This window comes from Neophocaena asiaeorientalis, unplaced genomic scaffold (assembly GCF_003031525.2).
Source record: "Neophocaena asiaeorientalis asiaeorientalis breed wild unplaced genomic scaffold, Neophocaena_asiaeorientalis_V1.1 scaffold14, whole genome shotgun sequence".
Classification (NCBI taxonomy): Eukaryota; Metazoa; Chordata; class Mammalia; order Artiodactyla; family Phocoenidae; genus Neophocaena; species Neophocaena asiaeorientalis.
The window spans coordinates 11,581,303-11,600,371 of record NW_020175192.1 but is presented as its reverse complement, the minus strand read 5'-3'; the positions used below and the strand labels follow the sequence as shown (position 1 = coordinate 11,600,371).

At 40.1% G+C, this 19,069-nt stretch overlaps 1 protein-coding gene across 1 annotated transcript in view; it reads left to right on the top strand.

Moving 5' to 3' along the window:
* DCTN6 (dynactin subunit 6) overlaps positions 1–8,052 on the top strand; it is a 23,820-nt gene extending 15,768 nt beyond the window's left edge. Inside the window, exons 3-7 of the mRNA XM_024764956.1 lie at positions 1,181–1,286; positions 2,757–2,845; positions 4,158–4,205; positions 5,643–5,785; positions 7,479–8,052. Of these exons, the coding sequence (XP_024620724.1) occupies positions 1,181–1,286; positions 2,757–2,845; positions 4,158–4,205; positions 5,643–5,785; positions 7,479–7,577 (485 nt within the window). The 3' untranslated portion in view covers positions 7,578–8,052. The remainder of the gene's footprint in view (positions 1–1,180; positions 1,287–2,756; positions 2,846–4,157; positions 4,206–5,642; positions 5,786–7,478) is intronic.
* Positions 8,053–19,069: the final 11,017 nt, after the last annotated feature.

Genomic DNA, 19,069 nt, shown 5'->3' with positions numbered 1-19,069 from the left:
GTGGGCGGGCGGGTGTTGGAGAGAACTAGTGGTTTCATTATCACCCAAATGCTAGGCCTATAGGGAGGAGATGTTACCGGATTTAGGCAGTGCAGTGCCTCCTTCACCCTGACCCGCCAATGGGCTTGATGAGAGCCCTTCCTGCCCCTCGACTTGAGGTTGGAGTCACTGCCTCAGGTCTCCTTTTATCAGAGTCGTAGGACTCCAGTAACCATGCTTGGCTCCTTCCTCTGCCTGCCGTTACCCCTTTCACCTGGTTAAAATCACATCCCAGACCAGTAGGGATGGTGACAGAGTAACAAAGCTAAGGTTAGTCTCCATATTTTCTAACTCTCATCTCGCCCATATTTCCTCTTAATCCCTTAATAAGAGGACTAATTTTGGGCTTCCGTGGTGGCGCAGTGGTTAAGAATCTGCCTGCCAATGAAGGGGACACGGGTTCGAGCCCTGGTCTGGGAAGATCCCACATGCCGCGGAGCAACTAAGCCCGTGTGCCACAACTACTGAGCCTGAGCTCTAGAGCCCACGAGCCACAACTACTGAGCCCGCGTGCCACAACTACTGAAGCCCGTGCGCTTGGAGCCCGTGCTACACGACAAGAGAAGCCACCGCAATGAGAAGCCCACGCACCGCAACAAGGAGTAGTCCCCGCTCGCTGCAACTAGAGAAAGCCTGCATGCAGCAACGAAGACCCAACACAGCCAAAAATAAATTAATTAATTAAAATAAATAAATTAATTAGCTAATTAAAAGGACTAATTCTGTAATGCGCTAGCATAAGAAAGCACCAACATTGTAAGCAAAGAGAGCCTTACCTTTATGAGGGAAAGGAAGGAAAGGAATTAATTTTTATTGCTGTCTACGTGTCAGAATACTATGTCTACAAACATTATTTCATCTAATTCTTAAAACAGCCCTGCAAGACTGTTATTATCACCGCCCCCATTTCACCGCTGAGATAACAGAGGCTTCAGAACAGAGGGTGAGCCAGGGCTGTCTGGCTCCAAAGCCTGTGCTGTCTCCACTCACCTCGGCTTGAGATTTGGCACGAACGGCAGTGATAACATTTGTAACGTGCCTAGTGTGGTGCCTGGCACCTATTTTAGGAAACGTTCCTCCCAACAGCCTCCTTGGAAGCGCAGCCTTCAAAAGTAATTTCTTTTCACCATACTTTTAACAGGACCCAGGACAGTGATCCACCCTAAAGCACGAATCATCGCGGAAGCCGGGCCCATAGTGATCGGCGAAGGTAACCTAATAGAAGAACAGGCGCTCATCATAAATGCGTGAGTGAGACTCTTACAGATGCTCTGAATCAGGTGCCACAGTGTTTCCATTCATTTCAGCCCCATCTCTAGGGACCTTTTACAACTGACATCTGGAAAGCCCACTATTTGAGAACTAGGGAAACACTAAGCATCTTTTTCTTTTTAAAAAAAATTAATTAATTAATTTACAAATAACTCAATTTTGTTTCTTTTTATGGCTGAGTAATACTCCATTGTATACATGTGCCACATCTTCTTCATCCATTCATCTTAAGCATCTTTTTCAACACAAGTAATTAGTAAATGAGGAAAGCACAGACCAGAGGGGTAAAGAGACTTGTCCAAGGTGAGATAGCTCGTAGGTGGATGACTAGAATCTCCGAGTCTCGGTCTGATAATCTTCCCCTTACGTATGACAGCCTCTTCTGTTCCTGAAGCGAACATTTCCTGAGGACACCCCCAGTGGCCCAGTGCTGTGCTCACTGCCTCAGATAGTCTTTTAGTTGGATGTCTTGGTTCTGGCTGCAATGTTATTACTCATACCCAGACATGTGAACTTAAATCTGATATATATTTTCATATGCTTTGAGGGATAACACTCAGAATTATATTTGAAAAATTGGGGGTTCTAGAGGCAATTTTTAAACTTTATAAAATATTAGAACATGTACATGATCTTAGTGAACTAGACTATAATACCTGTGAAATTTTTATAAGCATTTGTAAAGCTTTCTAGGTAAAATTTTGGCAGGAAATTCAAGCTTATACCTAGTTTATAGCAACAGTGTATGGAATTTTTAATAAAGACCTTGGGAAAATACTTAACTGTGATAAAGAGATTGATTTCTCGTAATGCTTACTTAGGATTTGGGAGTTTCTTACTATATTAAGCAGTTTCTTTTTAAAATATATTTTGGCACTTTTAGTGTAAGTCAATTAACAAGTTATATTCTGCAGTAACTCAGCTGTCAGAGATAAAGCACTGTTTTTAAATGGCTTTTTCCTCTTAGACCACAAACATCTTATGTTCTAAATGTTTCAGCTATCCACCTAACAGCATAAAATGATTATTTTATGTGAATATCTGTTTACATTTCACAATCTTGAATGATTATTAAGAAAGGGAATTTTTCAAGTTAGGCATGATTTTGATTCCATTTCAACAAGCCGAAAGTCCTAGCCAGCATCTTTTCTACCTTGTCCTGGGAAAGGCACACTGGGCTTTGAGTTTAAAAAATAAACAAAGAAAGACTGACCTTCTGTACACACCTATGACTTCTTTACATTTCAGTAGTTCTTTTTCAACTCAGAATAAAGTCTTCTGCAGCATAGAGGATAAATAATTCACTTGGATTAAGAAATTACTTACATCGTTACATATATTAAGCTTGATGGAGGTAAAATTGAGAGAATGAACCCAAATTCCAAAACAGCAGAATTGCTTACTGCACTGTTAACTTGTTGATAATTTGTCTCTTCTTTTTATAGTCACCCTGAAAATATCACTCCTGATGCTGAAGATCCAGAGCCCAAACCTATGATCATTGGCACCAATAATGTGTTTGAAGTTGGCTGTTGTATCCTTTGCCATAATTTAAGATAAATCATTTCCAGCTGTCTTTTGGTACCTAAATCTCCTCTGTAGAAATTGTTGTAATTTATCTATCAAATACTTACATTATATATATATAATTATTTTTTAACACATAATATAATTGTATATAATATATGTTATATATTATGTAATTTATATTATGTGTATATATAAACATTTATAAACTATGTTTTTAGGACTAGGCCATCCAGCTCTTTGAAAGGACTTATTTACAGTATAATCCCCTCTGTTCCATTGAATAACCCGAGTAAAAGAAGTATGCTGTTTTCACGTGTGCATGCATGCACACACAAATAAAAAAAAAAAAAAAAAAAAAAAAAAAAAAAAAGAAGTATGCTGTTTTCACGTGTGCATGCATGCGCACACAAACTCACACTCACCTTTAGGAACCATCTTGCTCCTGTTGCTACATCTTGTTGGCAGGTCCAGTGACTGAGTGGCAGTAGACATGAAATAGAATAATCTTGGCTTCAGTCCTGGTTTAAGAACCACACTCTGTCCATTTGATTCCTATATAGTTTTAGGTTGACAGTATGTTGTCTGATACAAGGAAATGGTGGATGGAGATGAAAATATTTCATTCTTTGCATTTTTCCCCCCAAGTGTCACCAGTGCCTTTGCTGATTTCTTACTCTAAAAAGATAGTAAAATCTTTTCAAGATGTCAGCGAAACCTTATTTTATAATAGAAACTACTTGAAGGAGAAAATCTAAAGGTTTAACAATAGCAAAATATTTAAATAAACTGCAAGCATAAAATGGACCACTGGAACCATTAAGCAGTCATTTACAATTATGTTTTTAAAGATTTTTGATGGTATGGGATAAGGCTTGCAAATGGAAGTGAACCGAATAAAGTGAGCTACAGACGTTTATACGGTTTGATTTTGTACAGTTTGATTTCCAGTTATATAAAGGGAATTATACATGTTTACATAAAGATATATCAAGGCATTAACAGTGCTACCCTTAAGTGATTGGGTGTTAGTTTTCATTTCCTTAAAACAGTTATGAAAATATGTTACTCATAAAATCGGGGTATAAGGTGCTCATTTCTTTAAAAATATAGAAGACATTTATTTATACTTGAGATATTTCTATATAAAGATTCAAACTTTACTTGCACACTGCCCTGGGCAAGGAGTTCTGGCCAGGCCAGCCTGCGTGGCCCCTCCCATGCCTCTGTCTCTGCCCCAGTGCAGGATAAGGACAGAGTGAATTAGTAGGGAAGAAAGATGAACATATTCACAATGGCTACTTAACTCTGGCTTACAGATTCCCAAGCCATGAAAATAGGAGATAATAATGTTATTGAATCAAAAGGTAAGTTATGTTTGGAACTTTATTGTGAAAACTGATTACCTCCTTTCTCTTTGTGGTGTTCCAGAAAACAACCTAAGTACAGACCACGGCAAAGTGGTGTGCTTGGAAGGAAGGCGGGGTTGGAAGTGGGCTAACACAGCTATGAGATGAATTCTTTGCCTTTAAGGAACCTAATCTAGTCATGTGTTTCATACATTAATTTAAAATTCTAGCTATGTACATTTAAATCAGGATTGAGTTAAACCATAAACTTCAGGTGAAAGATTTGAAAAAGATTTCTCCTAAAAACTAGTGTCTGACTTCCCTGGTGGCTCAATGGTTAAGAATTGCCTGCCAGTGCAGGGGACACAGGTTTGAGCCCTGGTCCGGGAAGATCCCACATGCCGCTGAGCACCTAAGCCCATGCGCCACAACTACTGAGCCTGTGCTCTAGAGCCCGTGAGCCACAACTACTGAGCCCACATGCCACAACTACTAAAGCATGTGTGCCTAGAGCCCATGCTCCACAACAAGAGAAGCCACTGCAATGAGAAGGCCATGCACCACAGCAAAGAGTAGCCCCTACTCACCACAACTAGAGAAAGCCCACGTGCAGCAACGAAAACCGACCGCAGCCAAAAATAAATAAATAAATAAATGATTTTTTAAAACCAAAAAAAACTTCCTTCCTTTAAAAAAACAAAAACAAAAAAAACTAGAGTCAGTGGTAATTTAGTTGATTAACGTTATTGTAGAATTAAAGAAAAAAAATTAGTTTCTCTAGCAGTTTGCTTTCTTGAATTTCAGGACTGCTTTTCCCTAGCCCATCAGAAACAAATGTAAGCTACTTTATCATAGGTGGGGCAATGCGGGGGCCGTGTAAGTCACCATCACTGCTGGGAAGCAGCTCCAAGAGCTTGTCCAGAAAGAACTGGAGTGATAAGACTTTTTTAGAATAGTGCCTTTCCTTTCTTGGTCTTGACTGGCATGAAAGAAAATGTTTTCTTTAAAAAAATCAGGCTTTTGGTTAATCTGCTTAATGGTTTTTATTTAATTTGGATTACCAGTTATGATGATGATGATCCCCACTGTCATTTTCTATTTATTGTGTACTTACTATGTGTCAAACCTGTGCTTGACACTTTACCTTTACTATCTCATTTATTCCTTACAGCAAACTATGAAGTGGGATGGTCTCCATTTAATAGATGAACTTGCTCAGAGAATTTACAGTGACTTGCGCAAGATTGCACAGATAGCAGCAGAGCTCTGTTTTGAATGCACTTGATACTAGTCTGGTGCCTGCCTCTGCGCTGTACAAACCCTGGACTAAAGTGATTTCTTAATATTTTTTTAAGGGCAGTTTGTATTTTTAGACTTGCATCATCTTAGGAAAAAAAATAGTGTTCTAGTCATTGAATGTCTTACATGGTAGTTCTCTCTGTGTCTTTCCTGCAGCATATGTAGGCAGAAACGTAATATTGACAAGTGGTTGCATCATCGGGGCTTGCTGCAACCTGAACACGTTTGAAGTCATCCCTGAGAACACAGTGATTTATGGTGCAGACTGCCTTCGTCGGGTGCAGACTGAGCGACCACAGGTACTAGAACCTCTCTTTTAAAAAGAGTCTTTTCTAGGGCTGCTAATTTTCCCAAATACCACATAATTGTTTTAATGGGGCAGCAAGTCAGCTGTTTAAAAAGCAAATAATTAAAATAAAACATGAGAGAAACATTCCTAAAACTATAATTTCTTTGTAATTATTGAGTCCTTAATATCAGAAATATGTCCAAAGATGACAATGACACATTGATTATGGGAAAAGAAAATCCAGTGATATTATTCCTAATCTTATGTATTTTCACTGGAGGTGCATCACCAAGCCTTACAAACAATGACACATTGATTATGGGAAAAGAAAATCCAGTGATATTATTCCTAATCTTATGTATTTTCACTGGAGGTGCATCACCAAGCCTTACAAACTATATGGATTTGCTCCTAAAAATACCAACCTTCGAGGGTAAGGAATGAACCTACCAAATTTATACTGAATAGCCAACTTGGGTTCATCTATTAGTTTACTAACACAGATGCCTTGAAAATAAGCACAGCTTGTGAATATGCAGGTATATTTAGATATTTTCCTGTCTTATGAGAAATTGTCCCCTCCTAATAACCAAGAATAACGGGAAGTATGTATTTGGAGTTTCACATTAGAGTAGGAGATAAGTAAGATAGGGCATTTGGGACTTCCTTTGGACAGAAGACATTCTGATTGAAGTTTGGAGCCTCACTGTTTGGCACACTCAGTATATTACCCACCCTCCTTCCCTTTCCCCAAAGAAAGTATTTTTCAAGACATTTAGCACTTTTGCTTCCTAGCCATATTTTATCAGAAATTAAAATTCCAGCTCTTTCTGGGTTATTGTAATTCTGTAATGTTTGGCCTTTATTATTATTACTATTATTATAAGCAAGTATTACCTCTATAGACCAAAAAGGAAATAAGAACAAATCCAGTATTTTTTCACTATCTTTCTGCATAACAGCAAAACAATTGAAGAGGGAGAAATGAAGCTGGAGTTGGGTTAAGGGAGATTAGAATTATGTGAGCAAGAATATCTGAAGTTTAATACATAATGGTGTGTATGAAACTCTGTTTTCCATTATCTTGCTGATTGTAAGGATCATGTAAAGGTCCTTATTACAGAGGATTCACCCAGACTTTTGGAAAAAAAGTTCTTAGGGCAAGGGCCTTAAAGTCCATAATTTTCACAAGTACTCCCAGTGAGATTTACAGTGAGGGAAGTTTGAGCAAAGCTGGTATATATGAAGAGTCAAGATCAGGTGAGTGTCACAGCTGTGTGCTCTGTAGGTCGTGTAGAAAGCAGTGTACTTGGGGTATTTTACTTGTGTTGTCTACTATAATTGGAACTTTCTCAGTTCTTAGAGGCCAAGGTGAAATCTACGAAAGCAAGGTTGAAAACTGATTAACATATATTTTTATATGTAAAATGTTTTGGCTTTTTCTTATTACCAAACTTAACGTATGTTCATTGTAAATTGAAAAAACAGAAGCAAAAATAAGTCAGTGAATGGGATCCACTGCAGGGGCACAGGTTCGATCCCTGGATCCCTGGTCAGGGAACTACGATCCTGCATGCTGCACGGCAGAGCCAAAAAAAAAAGTCAGTGAAAATCACCTGTAATCCCATGACATGGTGATAATCATCTCTACCTGATACTCTTTGCTTTCTGTTGGTCAGTTCTTAATTCTCTTATCTTTTTAGCCCCAGACACTACAGCTGGATTTCCTGATGAAAATCTTGCCAAACTACCATCACCTAAAGAAGACTATGAAAGGAAGCTCAACTCCAGTTAAGAACTAAGAACAATATATGACATCAAGATAATATTTGTCTTTGACCACTGTCTTTTGAAAGAGCCACAGTGTTTATGCACTCTTAGCAGTCTGCAGAATAATGTGTGTTGACTTTATCTTGTAAAATTGAGTTAGAGAGGAAAGAAATGGGGTTTCATTGTAACTGTCCTCTATAATTTATATAAAATGTATTATTTTCTGATATCCTTGTCCCATTTCTGATAATTTACGGATTTCTTATTTTGTGTTGTTTTGTTATGTAAAATGTTGGCCATGAATTTTAGTTATATAAAAGACTACCCATGATAAGAAAGAACATATTGTTATGTATTTATATTCTAGCATTTACTAAACTAAATAAAAATGTTGATGACAGGACTTTCAGTGAATATACTTTAATCAATTTTTCTACTTGCATCAACTCTCCCAAAATAGCTCTTTTAATTTTTATTGTGTACTAGCTATATATTAAAGCTAATGTGGATTTGTAGCTGTTTAAAATTTCAGTGAAATTTCAGCAGCTATTGAATTAATTTAGACTTCATTTTGTTTCCAAGAAAAAGATTTGGTTTTTTTTTTTCAGTAAAACAAAAGTAATCAGGGAAAGATGTATTCAGTAGAATACAAAATCAAAAAGAATGGTGTCTGATGAAAATGACAAGTAAAATGACCATTGAGTGGTATTCTTAGGTTTCTGAGAATAATGAAACTAGAAGAGATTTTGATATATTTATAAATGTATGAAATTATTTTGGCATATTACTAATCACTAATTATCGACCTTGTCATAATTCTATTTACCTAATTACATAATGGGCAAAATATTGAGGATTTTATTGTAATTCCAAGTTTTTTTAATAATTCAAGTGCATACATTTAATGGGACATACTTTTTAACTTTTGAATCAGTAGATGTTGATTCATACTAAGACATTAAACGCTAAAATATTTTCTCTTGAAACTTTTTTTTTCATTGAAGTATAGTTGATTTACAATGTTATGTTAGTTTCAGGTATACAGCAAAGTGATTCAGTTATACGTATATATGTATTCTTTTTCAGATTCTTTTCCATTATAAATTATTACAAGATTAATTTTTAATTGTGGATAGTAAAAAACTATTTTCGAATTTCTGAAACTGACTGGTACGGATTAGCCTTTGTTCCAGTTGTGAACGACTTGATTTTGGTAAGAATATTCATGACACAAGTTAGAAAACTGTACTACTACATGTAGTGGTTTGAAAACTGAGAACATCACATAAATGTCCTGTTTTTGATAACTGCTCTTTATTCATTTTTCAACCCCTGGTGATCAACTTAGGATTTTGTTGATAATGAAAATTTCTAGATAAAAGATCAGAAATTACAAAACTGCCCTTGAAATACTGTACCAGTTCTGAAATATTATCTCTAGACAGGCTCTGATATGCTAATAAATGCCCTGTACTCCAAACTATACAGGTAGTATGTGAAGACAGCAGTGAGATCCCTCCTGAGGACTTAGTAATAAGATATCCCCAGAGAGTCAAACTAGTTTAATCATCATGTGAGAAGAGCCTCAACGTTTCCCAGGTACACTGTGGCTTTTAATCACTATTAACTCATTTAAGGAAAGAAAATGTCAATTTACCAAGAGTTTAGAGAAACAAAAGTGACAGTGTGAATATAGTGTTAACCCACGGAGGGGAGGTGCTGAATCCAAGAGATGTGAGCCATTCAGTGACCAGAGGTGTTCTCTACTTCCCATAGTATCAGTTTATGAAGACTTGCTGTGGCTTGGGAAGAGCATACCTCAAGACTTGCCACTTCGTCCTCTAACTGCAAGCTTTACTGAGCCACCTTCTGATTGCTGATACGGACTCTAAGCTGTCATTCAGGAAAAGGGGGAGCTCTGTATGAGAGCATCAGAATTCCATTCTGCACATAGTAAACTTAGAGAAGCTTTCTGATTTATACATCAGTGTCATGTGAATTTAGTTTGTGTAGTTCTGCCTCCATGTCCGTCAGTTTAGTCTGTGAGTTTTGAATATTCTAATAAAATAGTTTATGATCCTTCAGGACAGAGAATCAAAGCCCAGGCAGTTTATTGCAGTCTTTGCTCTTTGGGGCTTCTCCATAGCCAGGCCCCCAGCCTTCTCCTGGTGACAGTCTCTGTCTCACTGAGACCTCATTCAGTACTCAAACTTCAGCACAGATATTCTAGGCAATTATGCTATGTGGTAGGACAAACCCTGACATGCTGATGACATAAAAAGTAGCAACTAAGCAGGGAGAAGAAAGAAACCATTTTATCATCGCAGTTTGATGATAGTTCTTGGGTCAAGATGATGGGTTTTCACCAGGTGAAGTGTCAGGTCTAGAAAGGGTACTTTTTACCCTGCTGTCCTCTTCATCCATTAACACACACTGTAGTGGTTTATCTATGCAGTGTAGAAAATTACCCTAAAATAGAGCAGCTTAGAACAACAGATGTGTATTATCTTCTTGTGTGGTTTCTTCAGGTCAAATCTAGGAGCGGCTCAGCTGGTGGTCCTGGCTCAGTGCCCCCTCAGGTTTCACTCAAGCCAGACTGCAGTCATCTGAAGGCTCAACTGGGTCTGAAAGGTCCACTTCCAAGGTGGCTGCCTCACATGGCCATCGGCAGGAGGCCTCAGCTCTGCACACGTGAGCCTCTCGACATGGCTGCTGAGCGTCCTCGTGATGGGGCAGCTGGCTTCCCTCAGCTTCCTTCAGCTTCTCCCAGATCCAAGCAAGGAAAGTCCTAGTCTCTAATGTTGTACACCACCACTTCCATTGCATTTTATCTGCTAGAAGCAGGTCCCTAAGTCCATCTCACACTCAAGGGGGGGTGATTAGGCGCTACCTTTTGAAGGGAGGAGCATCCAAGAACTTCTGTTCATGTTCTAAAGCTGCCAGCATACACACGCATCATTCCCACCTGGGTTCCTCCCTAGTACACCATCAGCATCTCTTAGGGGCCCCCATGCTGTGGGGAAGCTTTAGGAAGGACTGCTGTTTATTGATGGGCACACACGTGACATCATTCAAGATCTTCATCTCATAACCTATAAACCCTGTCTTCTTTTTTTTTTTTTTTGCGGTACGCGGGCCTCTCACTGTCGTGGCCTCTCCCGTTGCGGAGCACAGGCTCCGGACGCACAGGCTCAGCGGCCATGGCTCACGGGCCCAGCCGCTCCGCGGCATGTGGGATCTTCCCGGACCAGGGCACGAACCCATGTCCCCTGCACTGGCAGGCGGACTCTCAACAACTGCGCCACCAGGGAAGCCCACACCCTGTCTTCTTAGACATTTAGGTTACTTGTCCTAAATTTATCATACATTTCATTAAGCATCAGTTTAACTTGTCTAGGCTTAATAGAAATTATTAATAAAAATCTTGAAGGATAAGGATGTTGAATGAGAGAATGTTGAAAATCATACAGAAATGCTAAAGTATGTACTTAGTAAACTCACTGACATTTTAAAAATTTGCATGTATTTGTTAAACTTGCATAGAACCTATTACATGCCAGGCACTGTTTAAAGCAGTTTACACATAACTTACTAACTACACATTAACTTACTTAATACTCTTAATCAGGTAGGTAATCTTATTACCATTATTTTGCAGATGTGGAAATTGAGGCACAGAGAGGTTTAGTAATCATCCAAGGTCACTCAGCTGGTAAGTGGCATTTCAGCTCCAGAGTTCATAACCTTAACCCCATTCAATGCTGCCATTTGGAAGACTGGTTAAACCTTTTAAGGTAGAGATTCCATAGCTTGGTGAGCTTCCTAAATGCTAGTTAGGAAAACAGCTGTGGATTTGTCCTGCTTAGTTTTTGTTTCTCTTAAAAGTTTTTAAACCGCATGAGACAAAACAATAGGAAAATTTCAAAAGAATTGTTTGGTCTTCCCACTGAATTCAGTAAGAATTACCCAAAGAGGGATTCTCATGATAAGGCTACAGGTCATTCTGTCCAAAACTTTGAACTACTTCTGCTTATTATTACTAATTAAGTGTGGTGGTAAATTGTGGTGGTATTTTTATTGTTGTTTTTACCTATAAAAGTAATATAATTTCATTTTAGACATTAAGAGGATAGAGAGGAAATACTTCTAATTCCGTGGCCCACCCTAAAGCACCACCACTTTTATCATTTTAGTGTCTACTTCTTAGTGTGCAATCCAACCGCTAATGAAGGTAAATGAAGATAATTTAATCTTAGAACTTTATAATTCCACCGCAGGCCTGCTGTTTTATCGCAGGAGGGAAACAGCATCATTTTTTCTGCTTTTGGCTAGCAACTGGGTTCTCCTAGAGAATTTTATTATCCTTAGTAATCCAACCTATATTAAGGCTACTTTAAACATATTTTATTAAACATAAACTAGAAACAGTTCCTCGCCTGCCCCCTTCAAAGGGAGATAGATATATTTTAACATTTTAGAGAATTTACCAGGAGTAGAACCAGTGACGCTACACACATCCAAATGGGGGTTGGGGCACGGCATCTCCCTCAGAGAAGCATTGCTGGTCCCACCAGGGACCTAGCAAAGAAAGGTTTCTCGAATCTTCGTTAGCATCCCTCACAAAAGAGTTTCCACACTAACTGCATGTGAGTTTGAGGGCTAAGTCTCTGAATTTAGATGTTCTGTTTCTTAAACCAACTCCACTTTCCTGTGATTCAGACCTTTGAACCAGTCTCTCTCTGTTCTCTGTGAAAAATAAGACTGGTGCTCAAGGCCCACCCACTTTTTTTTGTACATGGGCCTCTCACTGTCGTGCCCTCTCCTGTTGCGGAGCACAGGCTCTGGACGCACAGGCTCAGCGGCCATGGCTCACGGGCCCAGCCGCTCTGCGGCATGTGCGATCTTCCCGGACCAGGGCATGAACCCGCGTCCCCTGCATCGGCAGGCGGACTCTCACCCACTGCGCCACCAGGGAAGCCCCTCAATATATTTTTTAATAGGGGAAAGAATGACCCACACCTGATCCCATATGCTGTCAGCCTTTATATTTTAACTTTATCATAATGCAGTAAGAAAAATTAGAAAGCTCTTTACTGAATTATAAATAAATTATTAAAGTGTGTTTGTGCTGGACGACAAAAAGTCAAGTGCATTTGAGTTTTGAATATTGAAATAAGAAGGGGGAAAAGTCATGCTGTAAATGACATTTTGCTCAAATCACCTTCCTCTTTCTGCAGTATACAAGGGCCCCTTCCCTATATTTCAAACTTTGCATAAAAGAAGAGTCATATTAGATCAGGGGCAAGCATCCATCCCTGCTTCATCCTTCTGAGTAGATCCTCAAATTTTGTTCAATTGTCTACCCAATCCACAAGTAAACCTCAGTCGGTGCCAATGTGTGTTTGCCCTTTCCCTGGTCCACAATTGCACATGTAACTTAAATTTGCTTAATTCAAGCTCAGGGAAGAACTTAAGAGTTGGGGAGGAGATTTTCCTTCTGCCACAGGATGTGTATAGGGGAATAGGCTGCCTCTTTGCTGCTGGCAGCCACCTTACCACCATGAGGGGAGGCAGCAGAATGGAAAGATAGGAAAAATATAGGTGCTCCAAGACATGGCTGAGCCTAACCTTAGAGCCTACCTAACCCTGAACTTGTTAGGGGAGACATTTTCTCATTGTCTTAGCTGGGGTTTCTATTGCAGAAAATACAAAATTTTTCAAGAAATTTTGCCTCAATTTTTTTTCCTTCTTTTTTTTTTTTTTTTTTTTTTTTTTTGTGGTGAAGCAAGGTACAGCATTTATTTGCAGGACACAAAGCAAGGAGAATGGGCAACATATGCTCAAAAGACCTGAACTCCCTGATGCTTTGGAGCAAGCGTTTGTTTAAGGCAGCATTAGGAGCGAGGGTCACAGGTCATCAGCTCATGGACATTCTCCTCGTTGGTTGGTGGTGAGGTAACAGGGTGATGTTTTGGAAATCTTTATCATCAGTCTTCTGGTTCCAACCAGTCTGGGGTCTACATGCTTGTGGTCAACATGTAGTCAACATCCTCCACTGGATGGGGGTCTTAGTTTCTTAGTTTATGTCTGAAGCAAGTTCCTGAAGCAACACCCCCCCCCGCTGTGTACTGCAGACAGCAGGCAGGACATGGTGGCAGTCTTCCCACCTCAATTTTTTGGTGGCCTGCTTTGCTCGTGTAGTTAGCACAAGCCTGGTTCATCTGTTGAGCAACCCAGCACTGCCTGCTGCTGCATGGGTGGCAGATTGAAGAGTGGCAAGAATGAATAAACAGGGCAGAAAAGAAACTTTGTTAACAAGAGATGATGGTAGCTTGGGATGTGGCAATAAAGGTATGGACAAGTGGAAAAACTAAAGAGAGATTTATGAGAAAAGTGTATGATTCTGTGGTCTTTAATACATTCACAGAGTAATACAATCATCATGACTTAATTTTTTTTTTTTTAACATTTTCATCACTCCAAAAAGAAAACCCCACACCCATTAGCAGTCCTTCCTCCTTCCTTCTCACCTCTGGCCACCACTAATCAACTTTCAGTCTCTGTGGATTTGCCTGTTCTAGACATTTTATGTAAATGGAATCATGTAATATGTGGTCTTCTGTGACTGGCTTCTTTCACTTAGCATAATGTTTTCAAGGTTCATGTAAGTAATAGCACGTATCAGTACTTCATTCCTTTTGATGGCTGAATAATATTCCAGTATATGGGTATACCTCATTTTGTTTATCCGTTCATCAGTTGATGGACATTTGGGTTGCTTCTAGTTTTTTTTTTTTATTTTGCTATTATGAATAATGCTGGTATGAATATTTATGCACAAGTTTTTTTGTGTGACAAGTTTTTATTTCTCTTATACATACCTGGGAGTGGAGAAGAATTGCTGGGTCATATGGTAACTCTATGTTTAACTTTTTGAGGAACTACCAAACTGTATTCCAAAGTGCACCATTTTAACTTACACCAGCAACGAATGAGGATTCCAGTTTTTCCACATCCTCACTAACACTTGTTAATATTTGTCTGTTTCATTTTAGCCATCCTAGTGGGTGTGAAGTAGTGGGATCTTATGGTTTTGATTTGCATTTCTTTGATGACTAATGATGTTTGGGGCACAGATCATGGCTTGCATGCAAAAAGTATTTTAGTAATTGAAAAAAGTATTTTCAGTATTATAAAGTGGTTTGTTTTTATTTTGGTTTATTTGGTTTTTTTGGCCGGGCCACATGACATGTGGGATCTTAGTTCCGCAAACAGGGGTTGAACCCTAGCCCCCTGCATTGGAAGTGTGGAGTCTTAACCACCAGACCACCAGGGAAGTCCCATTATAAAATATTTTGATAAAATATACATCCAATAATTTAACAGATAATAATAACTGCATTGAACAGTACTAATTGAGCCATCAGGTAATGAACTAAAGTAAATTTACAGAGAAACACGGGTTTTATCCTTTAGAAAGAAGCTTATACTCGAATTGGGAGGTATAATGAAAATAACACCTATATATGCACATTTATTAAGGCGCAAATCAAAGCACTAATTACCTAAATACTTAACTTGTGGTCCGTGGATTATATGCAAACTGTGGATTTTTTCCTAAAAAGATGGTCACGGTCCATAACTTCTGTGAATTTCTTAAAGAATTCTAACCACTACCACCCCCGCAAAAGCTAAGAATGACTGCTCTAAAATTTTCATTGGGGAAAAAATGACTAATGCATTCTTAAGGTCTGCTTCCATTAACATTTCTTTCTCAATGTTAGTTACTGGTTAAGTTATGCATTTTGCTTTGGTAACCATTTTTTCTAGTCAAGGCTTTCTGGGTCACAAGATAAAGATATCACTTCACACTAGTTTAAGGGAAAAAGACTTTATGGAAGGCTCTCGATGTGGCTAAGGGAATCCAAGGGCATCCAGCCTGGCTGGGACCAACAGAGGACTGGCCCAGGAAGCCGGCAGCCAGCTTCCCTCGCTCGAGTTCTCTCAAATTATCCGCTCTGCTGAGTGAAGCAACCACCACTGCTCATGCGTGCCCCTGACCGGGCGTGCCTGCCCTCACTCCCTAGCTTCCGCGTCCTCCGTTCACTGCCCTGCAGGAATGGCTAAATAGTGCCTCACAGCCCCAATTCAAAACTCTCAGGATTGAGACTCTTCGTTAGTCCCACTGCTAATCCCATCAGCTCTAGCCGCGAAGGCAGCATCCTGTGGATGTGGAGCAAGTGTGACGCTGCCCCTGGAAAGGGGAGCAGAGGCGGAGAGACACCCTGCCTGCGTCTCCCGCTCCACTCAACTGAACGTGAACTTGCTTGTCCGTATGCCTGAACTTCAGGAACTTTTCATTTGTAGGAGTCTCTAGAATCTGAAATGAAATACTCTCATTTCCTATGGAGATGATAATCAAGAGAGAAAACTTATTGATCTTTTAGATCAAAATCTCCATTATGTTATCTTTATTGCAAACCAAGCCTTGAGGGATTTGTGTCACTTCCCATGTTACAGTTTCAGATCCTGGCCACCATCACCACCACTGCTACACACACCCACATACCCACTAGCTAAAAAGACAGATGCCTCCTTGAATATTTAGCTTAAAAGTTGTCACGGTTGGCCTGTTGATGGATATCAACCATCTGAAGAGGTGAATCCCAACCTGCAGTGTTGCATATATATTTTATTTCACAAACTCTCTCCTGTTTCCAAGAGTGCTGTGAGATTTGTATGGTTTTTTTTAATGAATTTAAATGAATATTGCTTTGAGAATTAAGTTTGACCATTTTCCAGTACCCAGTAGGCTAATAATGGACGTGGAAGCCCCCATGGGGAATCTGTTCAATTGGACGCATGCAGGAGACCCACCCCGTTATCCACCATTCACAGTAGTGGTGGCTGCCGACACTCCCTTCAGCTTCTGATTCCAGCCAGAGTCTTGCTGTCATGGACTTCACAGGAGGGTCATCATCCCCCCGGATTAGTGAGGAAGTCTGGAAACCATCAGCTTGTTACCTGAAAATTGGGTTTGCCTCTTTTTGGGCATCGAGCCAAAAGACACAACCAAGCCACAGATCAGGAGAAGGAAGGGTTTATTATTACTTGCAGCAAGGAAGGAGAACACTGGGGATCTTTCCCAAAGCAGTGTCTCTCTGAACCACAAAACTGGGGAAGTTTTAAGCTAAGTGTACATGCATATTCATGAAGGGGCTTGAGCAGAGGAGAATTCAGCACAGAATTGGGGCAGAGGTCAACGGAGTCCGAGCTTTAGTTGATTAAGTCAGGAGTGTCAGGTCATTCCCTCTACCTGCGGGGGAGCCTTCGTTCCTGCAGAACTCAAAGACATTATTATGTACATCCCTTGAGGAAGAACTAGGACTCTGCTTTATCATTTCACTATTGTTTGACTGCCTTTTCTCTGTTCCTATATTCCTTTGTTCCCTTAGCATCATTAATTACTGAGACATGTTCAAGGGCGAGCATTGTGGCCAGCCTTAGATCCCAAAATGGCTTAGGCCAAAATGGCTTCTTCTCATGTCAGGAAAGCCATTCCTGGCTCTCTTTCTCCCGGGATCCCCTAACCTATCTGCTTACAAGCTCATAGGTCCTCTACCTTGGCTGTTCATCAGCCCCCCCAGGCCAGACCTCATAGTCTCTGAAAAATGTAAAAGCTTTCCAGGTGACACACAGCCTCCAAGGTTGAAGACTGTCACATTTGATGGAATTTTCAGACAAAATGTGTGGCATAAATTGCAAAAACAAGGGTAGGGTTGTTTTTTCTGTTTTGTTTTCCCATATTTCAGTTTCATTATAAATATGTCTCATTCAGTACATAAAATTTGGGGGGAAAAAAAACATTCACAACCCCAAAATAAGGAGAAAACCACTGGTACCATTTAATCGTATTTTCTACTAATGTTTCCTATCCATATATTTTATATAACTAAGGCCCCAGTGTAAATACACAAAGACTATTTGGTTTTATTTTGTACTACTTGACACTGTAAGGAAGCATTTTCCAGGCAAGGCAGGCAGTATGGTTATCAGAAAATTAGAAGTAAAAATCCTCCCATCACTTGAAGGTCCATCCCTCCCACCTAGCCTCACTAGGTCAAAACAAGAACTCGCCAAAGTTAAAACGCGGAAACAGGTTGTCAAGACTTAACTGGTTTTACCTCAGAGCCTCACCGGATAAGGGCTCTTTTAATAACAAAGCTTCCATTTAGGGATACTGAATTGCCTTCCCCTTCAGAGTCTATGGGCCACTTGCTTTGATGTGCAGTTCCCTTTAAACCTTGCTTGTTAGGCACCTGGAAATTCCTGAGAAGATCTTTAAGTCAACAATACAGATTTCTGAGCCTTGACCAGACCTGATGTCCCCTCCCTGCCTCCCCGAAGCCTCTTCCAAAGGCAGTCTGCCTGGGGTGATAATGGGATCCCAGCCCCAGAGGGAGCGTCCATCCCGACTTACCACCACCCAAGTGCCAGAAGGGAGCTGACAGCTGGAGGTGGCTTTTCCTGCCCTTGAGTGAAGGTGTTCGTTGACCCCCTCAGACTTCTGACAGCTCCCTCAAAAACCGCTTGCCAAGGGCAGGAGTCCTTGTCAATGGGCACCTGTCCTCTCTGGAAATCGGTAAATTCTCTTTGAATAGTTTATATTTCAATTAGGTTACGGTGCATAATTACGGAGGGTGACTCATGGAGAAATGAAACAGAAATGATCACATATATACTATATTTATATGCACACACGTAGACTGTCCATAAAGTACAAGTGTAAAGATTATGTGTACGTGAAAACATATTAAAGGAGAGCGAGCCAGACTTCATTCTAGATGACAATCCACCCCACCTGTCCCTTATGATCCATGGGCAGGTGTGGAAATGACAGAGCCTCCCTCTGAAGCCCCACCAGACAGTACAGATCTTTTTCAACTTACAATGGGGTTACGTCCTGATACACCTATCATAAGTTGAAAATACCATAAGTTGAAAATGCATTTAATACACCTAACCTACAGAACATCATAGCTTTGCCTAGCCTACATTAAACATGCTCAGAACACTTACATTGGCTTACTGTTGGGCAAAGTCATCTAACACAAAGCCTACTTTATAATAAAGTGTTGAATATCTCATGTCATTTATTGAATACTGTACTGAAAGTGGAAAACAGGATGGTTGTCTGGGTCCAGAATGACCGTCAGTGTATTGATTGTTTACCCTCATGATCGCATGGCTGACCCGAAGCTGAGACTCGCTGCCACTGCCCAGTGTCACCGGAGAGCATGCCGCCAGCCCAGGAAAAGATTAAACTTCAAAATCGAAGTACGGTTTCTGCTCACTGCCTATCACTTTCTCGCCATCCTGAAGTCGAAAAATTGTAAGTCAGACTAAGCTGGGGACCATATTCTGTACTTGGTAACAGAGGAAAGGCCTTTGCCCCTGCAGAGCCCAACTCAAGGCTTTCCAACTTTGCGTAAAATACCGCTGTCTTACAAAGTAAACGTGAGCA